This window comes from Mesoplodon mirus (genome assembly GCF_964341445.2).
Source record: "Mesoplodon mirus genome assembly, chromosome: 3".
NCBI lineage: Eukaryota > Metazoa > Chordata > Mammalia > Artiodactyla > Ziphiidae > Mesoplodon > Mesoplodon mirus.
Genome location: NC_138978.1, coordinates 102,720,378 through 102,743,207, shown reverse-complemented (window position 1 = coordinate 102,743,207; position 22,830 = coordinate 102,720,378). Strand labels below are relative to the sequence as shown.

General features: G+C 47.1%; 1 protein-coding gene across 1 annotated transcript in view; it reads right to left on the bottom strand.

Annotated features, from left to right (window-relative positions):
* ELAPOR1 (endosome-lysosome associated apoptosis and autophagy regulator 1) overlaps nucleotides 1–18,490 on the bottom strand; it is a 34,067-nt gene extending 15,577 nt beyond the window's left edge. The window contains exons 1-7 of the mRNA XM_082612792.1: nucleotides 18,210–18,490; nucleotides 15,716–15,908; nucleotides 9,897–10,044; nucleotides 9,352–9,432; nucleotides 8,319–8,424; nucleotides 8,037–8,186; nucleotides 1,922–2,010 (exon numbers count right to left, since the gene is read on the bottom strand). Coding sequence (XP_082468918.1) covers nucleotides 1,922–2,010; nucleotides 8,037–8,186; nucleotides 8,319–8,424; nucleotides 9,352–9,432; nucleotides 9,897–10,044; nucleotides 15,716–15,876 — 735 coding nt within the window. The 5' untranslated portion in view covers nucleotides 15,877–15,908; nucleotides 18,210–18,490. The remainder of the gene's footprint in view (nucleotides 1–1,921; nucleotides 2,011–8,036; nucleotides 8,187–8,318; nucleotides 8,425–9,351; nucleotides 9,433–9,896; nucleotides 10,045–15,715; nucleotides 15,909–18,209) is intronic.
* Nucleotides 18,491–22,830: the final 4,340 nt, after the last annotated feature.

Below are 22,830 nucleotides of genomic sequence, written 5' to 3'. Positions count from 1 at the left end.
TTAAAATACAGCTTAGAAAACAAAATCCCGAGCAGGACCAGTGTGGGCCTGAGGGCTGAGGCTTCTGTAAAGCACTCCTGGTGACTGCATATTCCTGTGCACTCCTTACCATGTATACTCCAGGGCTCCTACCTGAGCTGTGCTTTGGCGGGGCTGCAAGGTGGGAGCACTGGCTCTGGCCCCACTCAGCATCTAAAGATCCTCAAGGTGATCAGGGGAGGGCAGGCACCCAGGCTTGCAGGCATCAGAGCACACTATGGATCTAGAATGCCTTGGTCTAAGCCGGGAGGGGAAAGAGTGGGGCAGAAGGAAGCAAAGACAGCCACAATCGGCCACATGTTATGCCCTGGAGGGATAAGAGGAGCAGGATTGTCCTCATGTAATTAGTGGGTCAACTGAGGCCAAGGAAAGGACAATAAGTTTTACAAGGTCATGCAGAACACCAGACACTATAGAACCGGGTCTAAGGTGCAACTGACAAGATATATCATTTCGCCTGGTTGCTAAGGAAGGGGATTTTGCTTGAAACATGAGGGTGGGGTGGGGCAGTTCCGGGGGGGGGGGGGCAGTAAGAGATGACTATAGAAACAATCACCGTAAAGGATTGGACTTTATCCCTTGCTTAATTAGCAAAAAGAGGATTTGGCCAGCCAGCCAGCCAGCCAGGAAACATTTATACATCCTAATATCCAAGCATATGCTTAGTGCTGAATGATGCAGAATTCCCCACTCCTATTTCTTGAGAGGCTCTGATTTAGGGATATAGGCAGTTCATTCAGAATGTCTAATCTGAGACAGATTCCTCCACTTGTGCCCTTGAGCCATCCCTCCTCATTTACTGTTGTTCCTCGAAGTCATCAGGCACACACCTGCCCCCTCTACACCTGCTGTGCGCCCCCTGCCTGGAGAGCTCCCCTTCACCTCACTCAGATCTCTGCTCAAATGTCATCTCCTCAGAGAGGTCATCCTTACCTCTCTAAAACAGCTCTGTCATTCTTTATCTCCCAATCCTGTTTTATGTTTTTCTTCCTACCACTTACTACCATCTGATGTATTATTATACACCCATTAGTTGTCTGTCTGTTGTCTCTCCCTCCACTTGCTCCCCAACAGGAATTAAGCTCCACGAGAGTAGACGTTCCCTTGGTTTTGTGAGCTGCTGCACCCTTAGCGCCCAGCACAGTGGCTGGTTGTACATGTGAACAAATGACCTCCTCTGAAACACCTTCCCTGCCCGCCACCCCCATCCTGGTCACTCCTCTTCTGGGTTCTCCCAGCGCCCTGCACACCGTCAGGCCCATCTTCCTTGTCCCTGCCCTCCCCCACAGGATGGTGAGCCTCTGAGGGCAGGAGCCCGTCTTGCTCATCTCTGATTCCCCAGCTGGAGCACAGTGCCAGGCACAACAGCTGATGCTCAAAAAATGCCTGTTGACTCAATGGCAGAGCAGACTACAGAGGAAAGTCTTTCTGAGGCAGAAAGCCTGGGGGGAAAGAGGGAGCCAGCAGAGACGGAACAAGTCAGGCCATTCTCCAGTGAGCCAGAAAGTAGGAATCATCCCCTTTGCCAGCCCACAAGAGCAGCGCCGAGGGGACAAGTCTGATGAGTTCTGTGAAGAAATAAGTACGCGTGGACAGGCAGCCATTGCCCAGGGGGCGAAGCAAATGGAGGAAACCAAGGAAAAGAAAATGAAGGTGTTTTTTGAAACAGAGCATATATGAATAAGCAGCGGAACAAATGTGGCAAAAACAGCTTCTGACCTGAAAATAAATGAGGTCATCTCATTTTGCTTCCCCACTGGCCCCAGGGTCACTGCAGAGGTCTGTGGGGTTTTCTTGGGTGCCAGCTTCACTGGCCACTGGAGGTCTGGATCTGGCAAAGCCCAAGGAGCAGGCAAAGGGGCCCCATGACCGTGCTACCCACCTCTCCACTGGCATCACAGGCCGTGTGAGTGTAGAAGTAATCTTTGTCTGTGCAGGCTGGCCGCACTCTGCAGGTGGAGGATCCTTTTTCTAAATGGCAGATGCAAGGACAAATATTTGAAGTTAAAAAAGCAGAGCTCTTGACCACTTGCTCACGATGCTATAACGCCCAAGACCTTGGGGTGAGGCACAATACAGACATTGCAGAAAGTAGACAATCCTGCATGCCCACCTTCCCTTTGCCTGAGCGGCATCATTTTCGGTCCCTAAAGCCCTGCTCAGATACACCATTTGTGCCTCTCCCTGGTGCTGATGAGAAACCACTGGGCCTGCCCTGTGGAGCAGGGCACGGAGAGGTGGACTGGCCAAAGGACCAGCAAGGAGGGAGGTAGCCAGAAGGAGCATCTTGCAGGTTTACCACCAATTCCCTGGAACTCGCCATCTTCCAGGTGCCTCAGAACCCTGACTGTGCAGGTGGTTTTTCTACTCCTGAAGGGTTGAAGCAAAACATAGGAAAGCTAGGACAGTGCTTCATCCTCTCACTCCAATTCTGTCTCTGAATTGTCTCTTAATATATGCCTAGAATGAAGGCCTTCCACCTCTGTATTTCCCCTTCTCCATGCAATGATCCTACGCAAATAAGGTGACGGTTTAATCCACCTCTTTCCACTTTCCCCACCCCCAGGCCTCACAGCACTATCTCTAAGCCTTGACCTGAACTTAATGAAAAATGTTATTATCATTTTTACTTACTTTACTCTCTGTATGTTCTTTTTTAAAAAAATATTTATTTATTTATTTCGGCCGTGCCAGGTCTTAGTTGCGGCACGTTTAGTTGCAGCACGTGGGCTTCTTAGTTACGGAATGCAAACTCCTAGTTGCGGCATGAGAACTCGTAGTTGCAGCATGCATGTGGGATCTAGTTCCCTGACCAGGGATCGAACCCAGGCCCCCTGCATTGGGAGTGTGGAGTCTTATCCACTGTGCCACCAGGGAAGGCCCTCTGTATATTCCTCTTATACCTAGTTTAGTTCTGCTTTAACCCTGTGAACCCCTGGAGAGCAAGAACTATTTCAATGAATCCCTCTTTAAAGCAATGGATTTCACCTTTTTTGAATTACAAACGCTTTCAAGAATTTGAAAAAAAGACCTGTTTCCTGTAGCCTGAAAAATATACATACTTCATGCAAATAATTTTTTTTAATTTCCAGGAGATTTACTTTCTCCAGAATAAAAACCACTGCTTTACAGAGTGCCAGCGCAATACTGCCTACTACTACTGTCACCACTATTTCTAATGTGACTACTGTGTCACCTGCAGGTAAGCAGGTGATAATGGTGAGACCTCCTCTCTCTCTCTATTACCTGACAGGCAGTTTGGTAGAATGGAATAAGAGTTTTAAGTCAGACAGATCTGGGTTTGGATCCTGCTTAATCATTTAGTAGCTGTGTCACTTTCAGCAAGTTACTTGACCTCTCTGAGCCTTTGTGCTTTCACCTGTAGAGCAGGAATAATAACACCTACTTACTGGAGCCAGCACATAGCTGACACATTGTAAGTAAGAATTTGCTAAGTGCTGGTAACCATTATCACCTGGGTTTGTGGGAATTATTTTTATTTGGTAACTGTCATGGGATTTTTTTTTTTTTGTGGTACGTGGGCCTCTCGCTGTTGTGGCCTCTCCCATTGCGGAGCACAGGCTCCGGACGCGCAGGCTCAGCGGCCATGGCTCACAGGCCCAGCCACTCCGCAGCATGTGGGATCTTCCCAGACCGGGGCACGAACCCGTGTCCCCCATTGGCAGGTGGACTCCCAACCACTGCACCACCAGGGAAGCCCTGTCATGGGATTTTTAATAAGGATTAGAAGTTTCCTTTCTCTTCCAGTTAAGGCTTATTTCTCAACTGGTCCCTTCTTCTTCCCAAGGCACCAAATGAGTTGCTAGATCGGAGAATCTCCTAGTTACCGCCTTGTTGGCCTGCACTGGGGAGTTCCCTCAATCACATATTTCCATGCCTCTTCTGTCCCCATCTTAATTAGCCTAGGCAAGAGGGAACTACTGGCTGAGAAACAGCTGGGGTCTCTCAGATCATTCACTTGGTTAACAAACAAAGGCCTATTTCAACATAGAGGGATCCAGGGACTCCTGGTTTTGACAGACTTGGCCAGGAGAAATTTGGGGGGAGATGCTGAAAATAAGCCAGTTCCCAGGCCCTTGCATACTGGATCTAGCAAATTGCAAGCTATGTGTTAGAAAGTGCATTCCACACAAGGACCTTTCTCTGCTTGTCAAATATTTGTTCAACCTGACACCCCAGCAAAAAGGGTCCAGCTGTTTACACACTGACAACTTCTAAACTGGTTTTAATAAATGATTAACGCAAATGCTGAGCCAGACCTCACTTTCCCAGCTCAAGTTTCATCAAGGTGTTGAAGCTGGAGACTAGTCATGTTTGAAGGATTGGCCTAGATATTTGTTGAGGAAATGAAAAGTGATTCCTGTAGGACTGGCCCTGGGTAAAACTGTTTGAAGATAAAGTTTATCTTGGGGGCTCCACCTGCTCTTTCTGCACCTTCCTCCTCCTTTCCGTATCTTCCCCCTGCCTCCGGAAATACAACATTCTTGTTCTGATCCTTTTTATCCAAGGAAAACATTTCCCCTGAAGATTTAAGTACCGAATGAACCCAATGCCCAGCTCCGACACCACCACAGACTCTGGGCAAATCCCTTAACCTCTGTGAGCTTCTGCTAATTCATTTGTAATGGGGATATCACCCCTGCACTATGCTACGAATAATGAGAAAATGTTTTGTAAACTGTAAAGTACTGTACAAGTGACTTATTATTGTTACCTATGCCCAGAGTGGTTTCAGACCACAAGAAGACTGCTGGGACAGGCCTTATTGTAAATGAATAAATAAAATTAGTGCTTACTACATGCCAGACACTTTACCTGTTTTAATCAGTGCACACAATGATGCTATGAGGCAGATACAATCATTGTCATTCCCATTCTAGAGATGAGAAAACTGAGGCACAGACAAGTGACTTGCCCAAGGTGGCGCAGCTAGGAAGTGGTGGAGCAAGTATTTGAACCGCAGTGATTTTATTCTGGAGTCCATGCCCTTAAACCCTGTGCTGTTCTATTAGGAAATGAATCCCTAATATTAAACATAACACAAAGGAATTAATCCTAATGATCAAATTTAATCTCTCAATGAGAAAGATGCTTTCAGTCAAGCCTTTGTCCCTGACATCCACATGTGCATCAGCTCCTCGTTAGCCTAGGTCCTGGATACGGGCAATGGCACCTGATGCAAAATCTTCTGACTGTAGCTTCTGCCTCCAGCTCTTCCTTTCCTCATCCATTTTCCAAATGGCAACCAGAATGGTCTTTCAGAGGCACAAGCCAGATCATGTCATTCCCAGTTTCACATTCTTTAATGGCTTCAAATGCTGATAGGATCAAATCCCAGTTCTGTAGCAATGGCACAGAAGGGTTTAACCGTAACCTGTTCCCTGCCCACCTCTTAGCCTTGGATGCTAATTCTCTCTAAGTAAGCTCCAGCAATGCTGAGTTACTCCTGGATCCCTGAGCCTTCTGGCCTTGGCTCACACTTCTTCCAGAATATCCTGCCCCCATCAAATCACCAACTCATCTTTCAAGATAGCTTATCTTTCAAGACCACAGCTAGTGCAGCCTTTCCTCCCTCCCCAGAGAGGACTGACCGCTTCCCTCTTTTGCTTCCACCGCACATTACACTCAGTCCTCCTATCCTAGCACCTCCTGTACCGTGGAGTTATTACACTTGGTGTTTCTATAACCGCATTTCCACTTTTGACATAAGCTGGAGGGCAGCACCAGCTGTAACCCTAGCATCAAGCCCAAGCCCTGGCACCCAGTGGCCACTCAGAATATATTTACAGATGAAAGACTAAATGGTCACAGGGCCTCCTGCCACTCCCTTTATGTACATTCCATCATAGGCTCTCATCAGACTCTCTCTGCATTTTCCCAGTCTCCCACTGACCCTGTATTCTGGAACAATCAAGTCCCAAAGAAACGTGATACTCTTTGTATCCCAAGCTGAACATATTCTTCAGAGTAAAATTTCACTTTCCATTTAAAGAAGTGGATGGAGAAATCAGTGGCAAAAGGAGAATAGACTCCAAGAATTCAGACTCCCAAACTAATACCTTCATAACCGCCCTCTGGATAGAAATCAATTTACATAGCATTGATCAAAACACTCTGTAGGCAGTTCTTCTAGAACCACCTTGTCATTTAAACCCTGTACCACAGCGGGGCTGGAAAGGGAGCTGGAGAAAAAGACTAACAAAGGATGCTATTGATAGAGCAGGGAAGAGGAATACGAAATTCAAGTGGAAAAACAGGAATTTAGACTTATAGGTAAGAACTTCCCCCAAGGGCTTCCCTGGTGGCGCAGTGGTTGAGAGTCCGCCTGCCAATGCAGGGAACGCGGGTTTGTTCCCCGGTCTGGGGAGGTCTCACATGCCGCGGAGCGGCTGGGCCCGTGAGCCATGGCAGCTGAGCCTGCGCGTCCGGAGCCTGTGCTCTGCAACGGGAGAGGCCACAACAGTGAGAGGCCCGCGTACCGAAAAAAAAAAAAACTTCCCCCAAGATCTAAAAATCTCTGTTCTTGCTGAAAGCTACACTCATTTGGCAAGATCTGTGTAGATAAATAGAACTTCTATTTTAGGAATGGTGTAGAAATAAGCAGCTCACAGGGTCAGGGGCAGGTCTTGGCTGAGCAAACACGTACTGTGACACCTGTGTGAAGGGTGGGTGTGTCTGTGTAGGGATGGGGGTGTCTAATTAAGAGAGGGCCTTGAGCCGGTTTTGTATATAGTTCTGTGTAAAAAAGGAAAAATGGAATAGTTATGGGCATTTGCAGGGGAAGGGAGGGGACTCTTTCTCTCTCCCTACCTGTTTTGTTTCAGAACCTGTCTTGGAGATTGGTCGCTGTGCCAGTCATTGGACTGTCTAAGCACAGGGCCCTCTGGGGACACTACCCATCTTACACCAGAGCCCTGCTGCTGCCGAGATCCTCTCAAATAACCAGGTCCCGTTTCTCAAGTTGGGCTGTTTTAGGAAATTATCCAGGGACTGCAGAAATAGGCTGCTTCCCACTGTCCTCTTATTTTCCCTTAGAGCAGTGGTTTTCCAGCTGTGTTCCAAGGAACCCTGGATTTCCTGACAAGGCCTGCTTTGAATTAAATGGATGCTTTGAATTCAGTGGATAAAAGATTATAGCTTCTCGCTATCAAAATGTTTTGCGTAACAATACGACCTCATGGCTCTTCTAAATTAACTTTGATAGGGCTTCCCTGGTGGTGCAATGGTTGAGAGTCTGCCTGCCGATGCAGGGGACACGGGTTCGTGCCCCGGTCCAGGAAGATCCCACATGCCGCGGAGTGGCTGGGCCCATGAGCCATGGCCGCTGGGCCTGCACGTCCGGAGCCTGTGCTCCGCAATGGGAGAGGCCACAACAGTGAGAGGCCCACGTACCACAAAAAAAAAAAAAAAAAAATTAACTTTGATATTAATTGTTATAAATTAAAATATAAATTTATACCTCTTTTATCTACTGTATACATTATTTATAATTATTATCTTAATTAAGGTTTCATTAAAAAATGATTGCAACCCCTTTCCATAGCCTTCCTAATTCCTCTAATTCTGAGCTGCTTTTGCTTTTTGCCGTGGTGCCCTGCACTTTTTGCTATCTAATACACTATATAATTTACTATATATTTATTATGTAGTTATTATAGTTATTATGTATCCCATTTACATTCCAGAATGTAAATTCCATGAAGACAGGGACCCTTGTCTATTTTTTTCACTGATGTATTCCAAACACCTAGAGTAAAGGCCTGGCAGATAGTAGAGGCCTAATAAATACTTACTGAATGATTGCATTTCAAGAGTGATTGGCGGATTAGCTGGGCTCTTCCAGGGCCCAGAAAACAAGTGCTTAAGAAGAATCGTCTTCAGCTTGGCCAAAAGGATGGCTCCACTTCCTGTCTGTCCCTGTGTATATGTTGGTACCCCCTCCCCCACCAAACTCTTCCCACCCTCTGAAACATCACCTGAATATTTGTCAGGGTCACATTGGTGGCAAGAAGTCTCTCCCTTATTGGAATAAGAGTTAGCTGGGCAAAGTTTGCAGTAAGAGGAACCCTTCTGGTCTGCATATGTGCCTGGTTTGCAGGGGAAGCATTCTGAAGTGTAGGCCACTCCTAGGGAGGAAGAACAACATAGGAAAGCAAGAATTGAGCCTAGAGACTGAGCCCCCTGAGGACTAACCCACACCCTCCCTGCTGAAGTCAGCATCAGACCCCAGACCCAACCCCATTCTCTGTTCTCCATACCTGTTATGACGATGTTTCTCACCAGCACAGGCTTAGAAACTTTGGACCACACTGAGAAAGCTGTGGTTCTCCAGTAGAGGACGTTATTGCCTCGATTTAGTTCAACCTAAAAACCACAAACAGGAGGAGTTAGTTCAGTCATAGAGACAGGTATTGCTAATCCATTGCATTAGCCTCCTGTTGGGATCCCTCCTCTTGCAGCCTGCATGGCAGTGCCTATTCTGCTCCTCTCCCTCAACTTCCTCAGACTTGCCCTTCCTCCCAGCTTGGCTCAGCTCCTCTCTCCTTCTTTTTTTCTTTTTATAAATTTATTATTTATTTTTGGCTGCATCAGGTCTTCGTTGCTGTGCGCGGGCTTTCTCTAGTTGCGGCGAGCAGGGGCTACTCTTCGTTGTGGTGCACAGGCTTCTCATTGCGGTGGCTTCTCTTGTTGCGGAGCACGGGCTCTAGGTGCGCGGGCTTCAGTAGTTGTGGTGCGCAGGCTCAGTAGTTGTGGCGCACGAGCTCAGTTGCTCTGCGGCATGTGGGATCTTCCCGGACCAGGGATTGAACCCAGTCCCCTGCATTGGCAGGTGGATTCTTAACCACTGCGCCACGAGGGGAGCCCTCCTCTCTCCTTCTAAGGCTCCTCTTACAACCCTCTCATGCCCTCTCCCACTTCTCCCTCAGTCACATATACCATGAGCATTTCTATGTTGAGACCAATGAAGGGACCTGAAGGTACTGACAACAGGGTGGCTGAAACTCCTTCATTCTTCTCTGGTTCTATTAATCCATGCCCCAGCCCCAGAAGACTGGGCCTTTAAAACTAGAAAGCTGCTGGTCCTTGGGGTCAAGCCAGAGGAGCGAGTCAGTTCACATCCATATTACGTCAACTCAAGAGGAGAGAAACTATAGCATCCTCATGTTGTCAGACAACTGCCCTCTAGGGAGAGAAGAGTGGAGGCCCAGATGGGGAGGAAGCACTCTTTGGAGGAAAGGCCCTTGGTCCCTTTTCTGGAATCTCCAGGGAGAAGACTGCTCTGATACTCACACTGTGGAATTCCCATCCTTTCTCTGTGGTTTTCATCCACCTCGAGTCATCTGCATTGGGCTGGCACTGGTCATTCTGAACCTGAAGGAATTTGAGATCAGAGTCTCTCAGCTTTCTAAGGAAACAAGTTGCTTACCCCACGATGCCCCAGCCCTTCAGAGGGCCCTTCTTATGGGAGAAGGACTGAGCTCAGAAGTCATGAGATTTGAAGTATGGCAGGAGCTAGTTACACACACAAAATGTCAGTACGTGGACACTAAAGAAATTATGCGTTAACTCAGAGCTGTTACGTGCTGTTTTCACGTCTGAACGGGGCAGAACACCTACGAATCTCCCAGACTCTATCTACTCTTCCCCCCAGGGTCCTTTGACTTCTGCCTTTCTCTTTGCCTTTTGAAACCTCAGCTCACTTTGACCACAGTTCTCTCCAGAGGGAAGACAACTGTGAAAACTTCCCGAGCAGGACTATGCGTGTGATTCCTGTAAATGAATCTGAGCCTCGGAGGGTCTTTACCTCCCACCTTCCCCCTCAGCCAGGGGCTTACAAAAAACTCGAAGATGATGCTGGAGTCTGGGTAGTAGTATTCAAAGTTAACAGTGCCAGACTGCTTCAGGTTCACGGCGTACATCAGCGTGGCCGTGCACTCATCCGTGTTGGAGGAGATATAGTCACCCAGAGGAACCCACTTGGACCTGTGAGGGAACAGGAGCCAAGTTCACAGTCAGGACCCCAGCCCACCAGGGCTTGTGCGATATGCAGGTCTCATGTCCTGCTAGGTCTCTGCAGAATTCCACACTTGTGATTCACAAGTGGAAGCTTACACCTGAAAACGCTCAGTGAGGAATGACCTCCAAGTCAAGGAGCCTGGAGGTACAGCCAAGAGGAGGACAGGTAGGTGTACCTCCACATCATGCAGAACTACCCAGAAGATAGACGGCAGGTAAGGTTGTGGATAGGGGGAGGTAGATAATATTTATTGGTTGCTTACTATCTCCCAGATGATGAACTACATATTCTACATTCATGATTTCTTGCTATCAGTAAGAGGAAATGCAATTTTGTCCCCATTTAATGGATGATAAAACGGAGGCTTGTTGAGTGCCTTGCCCAGTATAACACAGCCAGCAAGTGACAGGGCTGAGATTCAAACCCAGGTTTGCCAAACTCAAAGCTGTCAAAGAAAGTTAGTAGAAAAGCTATTCTTCAGAACTCAGAAGTCCAACCAGTCTAATCCACCCCCTTTTTTTTTTTTTTTTGCGGTACGCAGGCCTCTCACTGTTGTGGCCTCTCCCGTTGCGGAGCACAGGCTCCGCGGCATGTGGGATCTTCCCGGACTGGGGCACGAACCCGTGTCCCCTGCGTTGGCAGGCAGAATCTCAACCACTGCTCCACCAGGGAAGACCCACCCATTTTTTTTGTTTTTTGTTTTTGTTTTGAAATGTCCACTTTTAGATGCTACTAGGAACTGGTTTTTATGGGAAGGGGGAAGGGAGAAGGCATATTGATTTTGTTTTCTAAATACCTCTACTGTGTTTGCCCTACCCAAGGGCTCTTCCTTCTCCCCGCATGTCCCTCAGCTCTGAATCAGCCCCAACTCGCCTCCCTGCATCCAGTCCTGCTTCCTCCAATCCCTTGTCCACAGTGTGGCTGGAGAGAGCCTCCAGAACAAAAATCTGACCCTGTCACTTCCCTGCTTGAAACTCTGACTCCCTGTTGCCCTTAGGATGGGGTACGAACTCCTCACCCACTGTCTATGCTCCAGCCCTACAGCATTTCTTTCAATTCTTCTGCCGAACTTTCTCTCACCTCTGGGTCTTCCCACACACTGTTCTCTCTTCCTGGAACAAACTTCCTCCTCCCTCCATCTATTTAATTCCTACTCGTGTCTTAGAGCAAACGTCACCTAATCTGAGAAGTCCTCCTTGACTCCTTTACCTGCCTCTGCTACGTGTGCCCTCAGCTCTCACTGTTCCCTTTCTCATAATCACACGCCTCCTGTATTTCATTTAAACGTGTTATGAAATATTTAAGACCCGCCACCCTGCTTATGAAATGCAACACAGCAGAAGTCTTGGTGTACCCCTAGCTAATCTCAACCCCCTCCGCATCACACACACCTTTCCCCACTGTCAAGTAACCACTTTCCTGAATTTGGTGCTTGACGTCCCCATGTGGTTCTCTGCCCTTCACTAATTATGTATGTATTTCTAAACAATATACTGTATGACAGCATTTTGCATGTTTTTATAGCTTATGTGCTCACAGATTCTGAAACTTGCTTTTTTTCCCTCAACACGTATAATGATTGTGGGATTCCTCCATATCCATAGTCACACGTGAATAAAAGCTCTTCTTTCACTTTTACGAGTATATAAGATTGCTTTCTATGGTTCGCCCATATTTATTTATGCATGACTTGTGGACGGACATCTAGATTGTTTCCAATTTTTTGCTATTGTGCGCATTCTTGTTTGGAACATTCTCGCAAGTCTCCTTCTACGCATATTTGAGTGGAAAGCCTGGGGGTAGAACTGCTGGGTCACAGGGTATGTGAACCACCAACTTTACCAGCTGTGGCCACGTTGTGCTCCAGAGTGGCTGCTGTCAGCTACACCCACCCGCAGCGAAAGACAGCTGTTCTTGCTCCACACCCTCCCCACATCTGGAATGGTCAGACGTTAAAATTGTTGCCAATACAATACAGTAGGACAGAGTGTCTCAGTGAGCTTTAAATCTTATTTCCTTAACTATTAGTGAGGTTGAGCATCTTTTCTTAGTTTATTTGCAGTTTGGTTTCCTCTTCTGGTCATAGTTTAATTCTTCTTGAATTGCTTGTCTTCCTGCCTGGCTTGTCGATGCTGTGAGGGCAGAGACCAAACTTAACTTGCTCACTTCTGTGTCCCTAGCACTAAGCCCTGGACCTGGCACATAAGGGGGACTCAGGGCATTAAACAGATGAATGTGGGAAATGGGTGATCAAAGACAATCCCACTATTTCACTGCTGTGCCTGAGACCAGCCCATGTCTCCAGTGATTAATAATGGTAAGTTCAGGGGACCTCAGATTAGTCCACTGTTTTCCCCCTGTGTTTGTGAGAATAATACGGTACTTCCAGCTCTTCAACAGTTAGTGTTATTCTCAAGTGGAAGCATATCCAAAATACCTAAGCTGAGCTCATCCAAGATACCCAGCTAACCTAACGGTACTGATTTCTCCTTGTTAAAAGAGACAGCACTTAAAGCTGATGTGCTCCATAGCATCAGCTATAAATAACTCCTGAAGGTGGATGAATAATTAAAAGGATGCCATAAGTGGATTTCGTTTGCAAAATGCATCACAGTTCTGACTTTTGTCAGAGCTGTCCCTGGTGAAGATCGTTTCATGTTCAATAATAACATGTCTTGATTGATTTCTAATGCGAGGCATCGCTCCAAATCTTTACAAGTATCATTTCATTTCATCCTTACCACAGCCTCTAAGAAGAGTACTATTTTTATCACTGGTTCTTAGAATGAGGACACCAAGGCATGGAAGAGATTAGGAACCTGCCCTCGGTCATTTAGCTGTGATCTGCTTATACCTGCTTTGTTTTGCCATGGCCCTGGGGAAAAGGGAGGCAAGTTTTCAAAGAGGAATTCTCACACGGTGGCCACCCAGACACACTGCCAAGCTCACACTGGGTAGCACTGTTTATAAATTCAGGTTAGAAAGAAGAAACTGTACAGAAAAACTTAGAAGCTTCCAAAGTTTGAGACCCTTTTTAATGCTTTCTCTCATTCTTGTTTCACCTTCACAGTATTTGGTGTTCTGTTCTTTCTCTTCCATGAACGTACAGCATCCTTTCCACGACTCCCTTTTCACTCTTATTCCCTTTTGCTTATCCCAGTTTTGGATCTGAGGACTGTTTCCATCACCTTAGTCCTGGGACATTTACCCAGGAACCAAGGATGATCCCCTGAAGGCTCAGGAACCTGCCATGGAAACGCCATTCAGTTGGCCTGTTTTGTTTCCAATTATTTATTTTGTGTCTGCTTTGTGCCAGGTGTTAGATACTGGAGACACAGCAAAGCACAAGACAGCCCTGACCCCCTCCCTCTTGGAGCTTGCATTCTGTTTCTAGTGGAGGAGACAGAAACTTGTCATGCAGTTAATAACATAGTAATAACTATGGTAAGTGCCATAAGGAGAAATACAAGATGATGTATGTGTGTGTAACAGGGGCCTGTGGGGTCAGGGATGGCTTCTGTGAGGCAGTCACTTTTAGGCAGAGACCCGAGGGTGAAGCAGGAGTCAGCTGGGGGAAGAGTTGGAGAAGAGCGTGTTAAAGGCGCAAGGAGGGCGGGAGCATGGTGGCCAGGATGGCTGGAGCTCTATAAGCAGGAGGAGAGGCACTGGAGAGAGGCTGGAAGAAGGGGCAGGGGGCAGAGGCCCTGCAGGCTGTGACAACGTATTGGATTTTATTCCAGTGGGAATCCACAGAATCCAGAGTTTTGAGCAGCAAAGTACTGTGACTGGACTTGTGTTTAAGAAGATCAGTCTGGCTGCTGAGTGGACGGTGGCCTGCAGGAAGCTGGGGGTGGAAGCGGAGACCAGCTGGGAGGCGCTAGAGGCAGAGCAGGTGGGAGGCACCACTGGTGGGGGTTATGGGGGCAGTGGGCTTGGATTCAGGTAAATACACAATGGAGCAGGAAAGCCAGACACTTGGTGACCTGATAGCAGCTGTTATTGCCTTTCTGGGGCACGGTGGGGAAATCACAAACCCTCTCTAGGTGGCCATTTCCTCTCCATTTCTCCTTTTTCCCCCTCCCGGGAATGTCGTGGGATGCCTTAAGATCCAGGCCCTGAAGCAGTCTGTGCTGTGGAAACACAAGTCGTTTTGAACAGACCCACATCCGGCCTCGCTGAGAGAGAATGATTTCTGGACTTTCACTGCTTCCCCAGACAGGGAGAAAACCCTGCTTTCACGCGCGTGGCGACTGAGCCAGGCCTGCATCTTGTCCAGGGTCAGTCACATTCTCTGTTAGGACTAAGATGGGGGTTGCTTGTCTTAACCCACACATTCCCTCTCCTTCCAGCTTGAATCCTCTCCAGCTTTATCTCTGCTGCCAACATTGTCATGCTAATGATTTTGACTCATAATATTGAACTCTAAAATAACATTAAAATTGGACTGTTAGAGGCCTCCTGCCTGGCTCAGACAATGGTGCTTCTAGGAGATTTAAGTATAGGAAAGGGAGACATTGCTCCCACCTTTAGGAATCCAGGTGTAATACAATTAATCCTTTTTTATCCTTTTGATTGCTTGGGTATAAGAGAAACTTTCATGTACTTTTCTCCTGTATTCTTTGTCAATATTTAACAGAGAGCAGTGGACAATTGTCTTTTATATCTATGCATCCCCCTACTTTTCCTCTCTAGGACTGGGTATTTCCTTGCATGTTGCCTTCAAATAACTAAATGTTATTTGAAGGTGGCAGCATGGGGCAGTGGAAAGCCTGGACCAGGTGTGAATTCCAGTCTCCCCAGTTGTAAGCTAGGTAATGAAGGACAAGTCACTGAACCTCACTGAGCCTCCAGTTCCTCATCTGTGTAATGGGAACAATAATACCTATTTCACTGTCACAAGGGTTCTTGTGAGAATTAGAGAAAATAATATACGTAAAGCATCCAGAATAGTGCCTGAACTATAGAAGGCACATCATTTAATTCCAGGGATAGGATACTCCCATCCCAGGAATTAAATATCCAGAGATTTGATAAGGATAGCTCACCCGTTCTGTAAGCACCCTGGGCTGAGCCTTTCAATTACTGAAAAGATTTCCTTCTGAGCTGGAGAATTTTCTGGTCATCAGGGTCTCAAAGGGTTTGGAAGATCTCAGCCATCACTGACCAAAGCTCTGGTCCCACTTTATCCTCCCAAACCCATAAACTCAGACCAGTTTTAGAAGCTAGCACCAAAGCCAGGATGATACCCAAGGCTTTGCACATGGTGTTGCAATCAAGTTGAGGAAGTTTATTGGCTGATCCAAAATTCCATAGTGGAATCCAATTGGATTTTGTTTTAAAGGGACTGGGCCATTTAACCCTTGCTGATCTTGTCCACCTGTCTCTATTTCCCCGTGTTTTTCACCTGTCACAAATACCTGTCAGTCGCTGGTAAGCTTAGGTCAGTAAGGTTGGGCTGATGCGGATGTCATGTCCAGCAGTCCAGTGGGGGCCTGCTCTAGCCCTCACCCCGAGGAGCAGGAGAGGAGGCTGTGGAGTGCTCCCTGCAGCCCCTTCCCCAATATGGGGAGCAGGGAGGTAAGGGGGGGCGTGGGGCTAAGGGAGTGGGCGTGGAGTGTGGGGAGAGGGGCGACTCACGAAGTGCAGTTCTCAGTGGAATCTGTGGTGCTGTCCTCGATCTCCAGGTTGGTTGAGAGGCTGGCAAAGCCATGGGGCAGCCCATCCCACTCGTCAAAACGGATGCCTGTGCCAAGGGAGTAGCGGCCCTCAGCACACGGCTTACACGACTGGTCCTTCATGTCCAGAAACTCCCCGGCTTTGCAAGAGAAGGCTGGAACACAGAGTGGGGACAAGGGTGGGTGGTGAGGCTACTGCCACGCAGGAGAAGTGGGTGGGTTGTGTGCATCCTGGGGGGAGGAGCAGAGGATGGAGACCTGGGAGTTTCCCCCACTAAGATTTGGAGCCATGGCGCATCTTGTATGATTCCACTTCCATGGAATGTCCAGAGTAGGCAAATCCATAGAGACAGAATGGAGATTTGTGGCACCAGGGACTTGGGGGAGGGGGCATGGGGAGAGACTGCTAATGGATATGTTTCTTTTTGGGGTGACAAAAATGTTCTGCAATTAGATAGTGGTGATAGTTATGCAACTGTGTGAATATTCTAAAGCCACTGAGCTTTATAACTTACAGGGCTGAATCTTCTGCTGTAAATTATATCTCAATAAAGCTGTTATTTTATCCTATTTATTCTATCTATCTGTTTATTTATTTATTTATTGGCCACACCACATGGCTTAAAGGATCTTAATTCCCTGACAGGGGATTGAACCTGGGCCACGGCAGTGAAAATGCCGAGTCCTAACCACTGGACTGTCAGGGAATTCCCAAAGCTGCTATTAAAAAAAAAAAAAAAAGATTTAGGGCCTTGTTGCAGGACTTTGGGTTTGTCCCTGTCAGTCTCGTTTCCTAAGGGGTCTAAGGGGTAGCCTCAGCCATTCTGAGAGCTCTCCAGTGAAGAGCATGGTCCCTCGTGCTGACCCCTCTGAATGGCACCTAGCCCTTCAGCTTTGAACTTCCCCCTTGAGTTTCTGGCCTCTGTCTTCTCCTTTCTGGTCCCACTGCCACCGTACTAGTTGGGATTCTTGTGACCTGTTAGTTCAACCATTGCAATGTCCTCCTAACTAGTTCCCTGTTTCTTGTCTTTCCTCATTCGGTGGTCAGAAGTATCTTTCCAAAACACTCATATGTACTATTATTTCTGTTATTTAAAAAATAATCAGGCACCATCCCCACTTTTGGTTATAGAATTAAGCTCTCAGCCTGGCATTCAAATTCTTCCCCAATTTTCCCCCAACCTAACTTTCCGGCTTGATCCCCCACTACAGACCTTTCTCCACCCTACTCCCATCCATCCCCTCCCTGTGTTGCCTCCACCCCAGCCCACATGCTCTTCTCTGAATGTGTCTGATGTTCTCCCACCTCCAAGCTTTTGCTCGAGTGGTTCTCCCAGCGGTTCCTGATCCCTAAGCATCCATAACTCCCGTTCTTTTCACCTCATACAACACATCATATTGATGTGTGCCTCCCACTAGGCTCTGAGCTTCTCTAGGGATGGTGGCTCAGCGACTGGCACAGACATAGCAGGGGCTACATAAAGGTTTGCTGAAAAAAATGAATGGATGAATGGGTGTCTGCTCCTTCCACCAGACTGTACGTTTCTGAAGGCAGAGACTGTGCCTTATTTATCTTTGTGGTTCACATAGCAGGTGCACATAGTGATCAAGAACGCTGGCCAAGTTTACTGAAGATGGTTCATTTGTTTCCATTAGTCACACCTCAGTTCTACTCAGATCTTAGCAATATGCATTCACAAATTTAACAAGTATTTATTTGCTCACCTACTGAACCAGGAACTAGGCTAAGCTTATTTTAGATTTTAAATGCCCTCAATCTCCTTTCCAAATTTTCAAGTATTCCTTGATTCTAGTTCCTGATTTTTATTGTTATCCACTGCCCCCCTTTGTATATTTAAAAAGAACAGCTCAGGGGAAATAGCTGCCAGTGGTAGCAAAGTTGTAGCTGCAGAGTCCCAGAGGTGAGGTGGGAGCTGCAGGGAAGTCACTGCCTTTCCGGCTGCACGGTCAGCTCCACAGTCAGGGAAGATTCTTGTTCCCTGAAGTAATGCCCAGTGCATTTTAAAGGTCTGTCTCGGCAGAAAGTTATCTTCTCTGGCTTCTTTTTCAAGAATGACTGCAAATCACAATCTTTCCTAAGTGAGTGACTGTGGCTGGTGAGTGTAGGTTGGAGAGAAATGCACAGCCAAAAAAAGAAAATGTATGCAAACAGAGAAAATATCTAAGTGGCACACAGCCGGAATTATTTTTACTTTATACCCTCATGGGATTTAAATCTGAAAATAAAACAAAAGTAAATTGAGATACCCAGTTTGCATCCACGAAATAACACTTCTGCACCAAATCTCAGGAGGTTTGGGGATGAGGACTGACCGGGTGGGAGGGGGGCGGGGTGAGATCTGATTCCTTAAGGCAGCCACACTGTCAGGAAGTGCCTAACTTGGACGGCAGGGGGCTTGGGGCAGAGGCCAAAGCTGAGAGGCAGGGCTGCTTACAGCACTCGGTGCCCTTGACGGGGTCAGGGAGGCTGGTGCACAGGCCCGGAGTATGCGGCACGGCGACCCTCCACCTGGAACCCAAGCTGTCACACGCAGTGTACTCGTAGTGGTACTCAGACTGCAGATGAGAGAAGAGTGGGCAAAATGTGCATTAGTAGTGGTCAAACATTAACAGCTTCCTACCCACTTCCTGCCCAGCACGATGGCTACTGACACTCATCATCACAGTAACGGGCCCTGGGACCCCGGCAGGGAACAAGGCATCATGGAACCAAATGATTGTTATCAAACACATACAGGAGCTACGGTTATTGGATCATTCCTCTCCACCGGCCATGGTCTAGTCCCTAGAAACGCCCCCCCACCTTTTTTTTTTTTTTTTTTTTTTTTTTTTTGCGGTACGCGGGCCTCTCACTGCCGTGGCCTCTCCTGTTGCGGAGCACAGGCTCCGGACGTGCAGTCTCAGCAGCCATGGCTCACGGGCCCAGCCGCTCCGCGGCATGTGGGATCTTCCCGGACCAGGGCACGAACCCATGTCCCCTGCATCGGCAGGCGGACTCTCAACCACTGCGCCACCAGGGAAGCCCGAGCCTAACTTTTGATGAGAAGCTTTGGCTTTAGATTAGATGTCAGTGTCATCTAGGAAAGAAAGAACATCTGGGTGGGAATTCTTTGTGCCCTTGAGCTACCATCACTCTGGATCTACTTTTCCTCTTAATTCCATTCTTTTCTTCATCCCAGAGGACTCTGAGGATAAATAAGGCAACTACATATATATCAATTCAGGTCTATAAATGATACTCTCTAAAGGGTTTTGCTGCAAGAAAGAGGGGTAAAATCCACAGTATGTAAATTAAATGGAGAATTGAGTGAATCAGGCAGAACGGATTCAATGTTCTGCCCACGAACATAATTATGCCTGTCATCTGCACAGTGCTTTTACATTCCCAAACACCATCTTATTTGATCTTTAAACTCCCCAGAAGGCAAGCAGAGCAGGGGGTGTTTCCTCCATTGCACAGATGAGTAAACACTCTCCATGGGGTGAAATGGCTTGTCCAAGGTCACACAGCTGGTAAGTCACTGAGCTAGAACTCAGGCTTTGCTACCAGGAATCTTCCACCCTCATAAGTCCAATCAAACACAAACTCACACTGGGAGAAATTTAACAGCCAAATCTAAAAATTAAGCAAGGCAGTGTTGGTTGTCTGCCAGCAGCCAGGCTCGCTTCTGAGGCCTGAGAATTGGTGTTAAAACATCTAATCTGTTCGAGCAGATCATTTCCGTCACTCTGACTGCATTTGGCCTCTCGGAGACACATGGGCCAAGACTGCTTCTCTTTGCATCGTCTTTTTTTTAATTTTATTTTATTTTATTTTTTTATTTTTGCTTTATAACAAATTTAATCAGTTATACATATACATATGTTTCCATATCCCCTCCCTTTTCTTTGCATCGTCTTTCATTTGGTGTCCCCTGGGTCCCGCTCTGGTGGGAGGTTTGCGGGAAAATGCTGGTTCCGAACCTTAGAAAGTCTCCCTTTCAATATGTGCTACTTTACTTCATGTCACGTGGGGATATTTACACCACCCAATGTGGCTGGCTCTGCTGCAGCTGTTTCAAATCTGAACTATACTTTGCGATCTCACCATCCAAGACATAGGCTTAGACAGACAGTTAAATCAGAGACATAACTGGCAGCGCTTCTCAATTATATTCAGAGTTCTGTGAACAAATCAATTCCCCCACAGTACCTCAGTTTAACCAGTGATCTGCCTTTGAGAGCATACGGTCTGCATAATATACAGATTCACAAAGGAGACACACGAATAGATTTAATTCTTATGTCCAGCATACAATTCCTTGTTCTCCCCATTCACAAAGATATGACACAAGTCACAGTTTTAAATGGGGCACAGGAAGCAGTGGCTGCTGCCTGTTCATCGGGGAAAGAAGGGAAGGGTTTGAAAATGAGGGGTGGGCATCTTACTAAATCTGCCCTCCCCTAAATCACCCAGCCACATGTAATGCTCCTAGGGAACACAAGAAATTAGAGGGAAAACCCCCAAAGCTGGAATCTGCTTTGCCAAATATTGGTAACGCTGATCTTTCAGCTCCAGAAGAAGGATTCACTCAGACCCACAATGTTTGGGGTCCTTGCTGTCTGGGCAATGAGTGGACTGCTGAAATGAAAAAATAATCACCAAGCCAGGATGGTGCCTGGATGCAAATGTGTGCTTCTTTCCACCTTTCCCCCTTCTTTCAAATAACATGTCTTCGTTTTTTAAATGATTGTCAAAGTGATAGATTAAAGACTAGAGATTGGTATCACCGGTCTACAGATTAAGTGCTAGAGAGGCATGTGGTCGCTATCTACTGTGGAAGATGCACAAGGTGTAAGCTGATGAGCTGGTGCCAAAGGGATGTGGTCCACGGCACAGGTGGTGCTTAGCTTCTTTGGCACGTGCACTAAGTAAATAGGCAAGCTAGAAGGGATTCCACACCCCATCACCACATGGGGCTCAACTTCTCTCAGCCACAGCTGCCTCATCTGGAAAATGAGGACACACAAGTGCCCGCCTCATGGCAAGGCTGCTGTGTACAGTGTATATAGGCTCTCCAGAAGGCTGCCCGACTCAGAGTGTGAGTAAAGTTGAAATCTAGCTCAAGTTCTTCATGCTAGGCAGTGTGCCAAGAAAGGGGGTGCCTTTTTCCCACAGGTAATAGGTTGGTTGTGATCATAAATAAGATGATACAGGTCAAGCACTTACAGCAGTAGGTTTTTCGATCTTCAAAACATCTTAATGGAGTAGGTATTATTATTTTGCCATTTTACTGATGGGAAAACTGAGGCGTCAAGAAGTGAAGTTACCTGCTCAAGGCCACATAGCCTGGAGATTGCCAAGCTAGGACCGAACCCAGGCAATCTGAGTCCGTAGCCTGTGTTCCAGGCTGCTGGTGTTTGAGGGCAGCCTGTGTGGGCTACAGTCACACTCAGTGAAAGTGTGTCTGGGGCCCGGCACTGGCACTCAAGCTGCTGAAAACTTTGCAACAAAAGCCAAGGCATCAAAACCTTTGTGAACAGGGCCCAAAGGGGAAACAGTCAAGCCTGGTGCCATATGGAATGGGAAGGCTGAAAGGCACTTAAACCTGGTTGGAGGACCTCCCCGTCAGGGATGCGTGTGGTTCTTGCCTGCCCACTATCCACAGCTCCCTCCCATGCAGCAGAGCCTCTTTGAAGGATACATCCCCTCCTTATTCTATTCCATCTAGGCGGGATTGTCAGATGAGGTGGCCATCTGTCCTCTGCCAAGGCATGGACACACGGCCCACACAAAGCAAATCAGAGGCTCTCTCCAGGTAAGCAGGAGATGGGATGAGGGGGTGAGGCCACTTCGCTGTGAGTAGGGACCTGAAGTCGGTGGGAACTCAAGGAAGTATGAGGCAGGAAAGTGGGCTAGCTGGGGATAAGCCCCTCCTTACTTCTCAGCTCTACCTAGGGCTGGCGTTGGTGCCCCTCCCCAGCCAAAATCCACAGCAGTCATAAAGCTGAAAATTATGCCAGGTGAAATAAGCCAGTCACAAATGAACAAATGCTGTCTGAGTCCGCGTATATGTGCGCAGAGTAGTCAAGTTCAGGAAAAGAGAAAGCAGAACAGTGGTTGCCAGCAGCTGGGCGCCTGAGTACAGAGTTTCAGTTTTGCAAGATGAAAATAATTCTGTTGATGGATGGTGGCGACGCTAGCACAACAATGTGAATGTCCTTAATGCCTGAACTGTACACTTAAAAATGACTAGGATGGTACATTTTATGTTATGTGTATTTTATCACAAGTTTTAAAAAAAGTTATGCTACAGGAACATGCCCAATCTCTGACTTATCCTAATAAGTCCCCCAGAGAGTAGAAGCAGGATCATCTGGTAGTCTAAATTTAAGAAATATCCCCCAAATAAGATTATGTATGTCAGCTAATTGGATGGCCAAGTTCAAGAGGGAGGAGTGGAGGAAGGAGTGGAAGACAACAGACTGGAGTGGACATCATGACAGTCTCCCTGGAGATGCCCATGGTGGTTCCCTGATGCTTAGGTGTTTGCCATTGACAACTCTTTGAAAGCATTGCATTGCAGCTGCGCAAATAAATATTAATGCTAAAAACTACTTTTTTTCAAACATTCTGCTCTTTTGGAATTAAAATATTTAAATCCTGGAAATACTGTTAACTTGGAACATGTCAGGTCTTCTACGTTCTAGGAAAATGATGTTCACTCATTCCATGTTCAACAAGTGTTTACTGAGGGCCTATTGTGTGCTAGGTTCTAGTGAAGCAGTGGCGTCTGAGACAAAGTCACAGCTCTCAAGGAGCGTAGATGTGTATGAGGCGGGGAAGGTGGGGCAGGGATTCACTGGGGAGGAGACAGACTATAAACACTTATGCACGTGCTAATTTCCGGTATTCCACCGTTCTCTACAATTATTTGTCATTGTACACTCTTGCTGGCCCCGCTTTCTCCAGAGAAGGATCTTGATGTCTGTTATGAACTGTGTGTTTGTGTCCCTCCCGAAATTCAGATGTTGAAGCGCTAAAATGATGGTATTTGTAGGTGGAGCCTTTGGGAG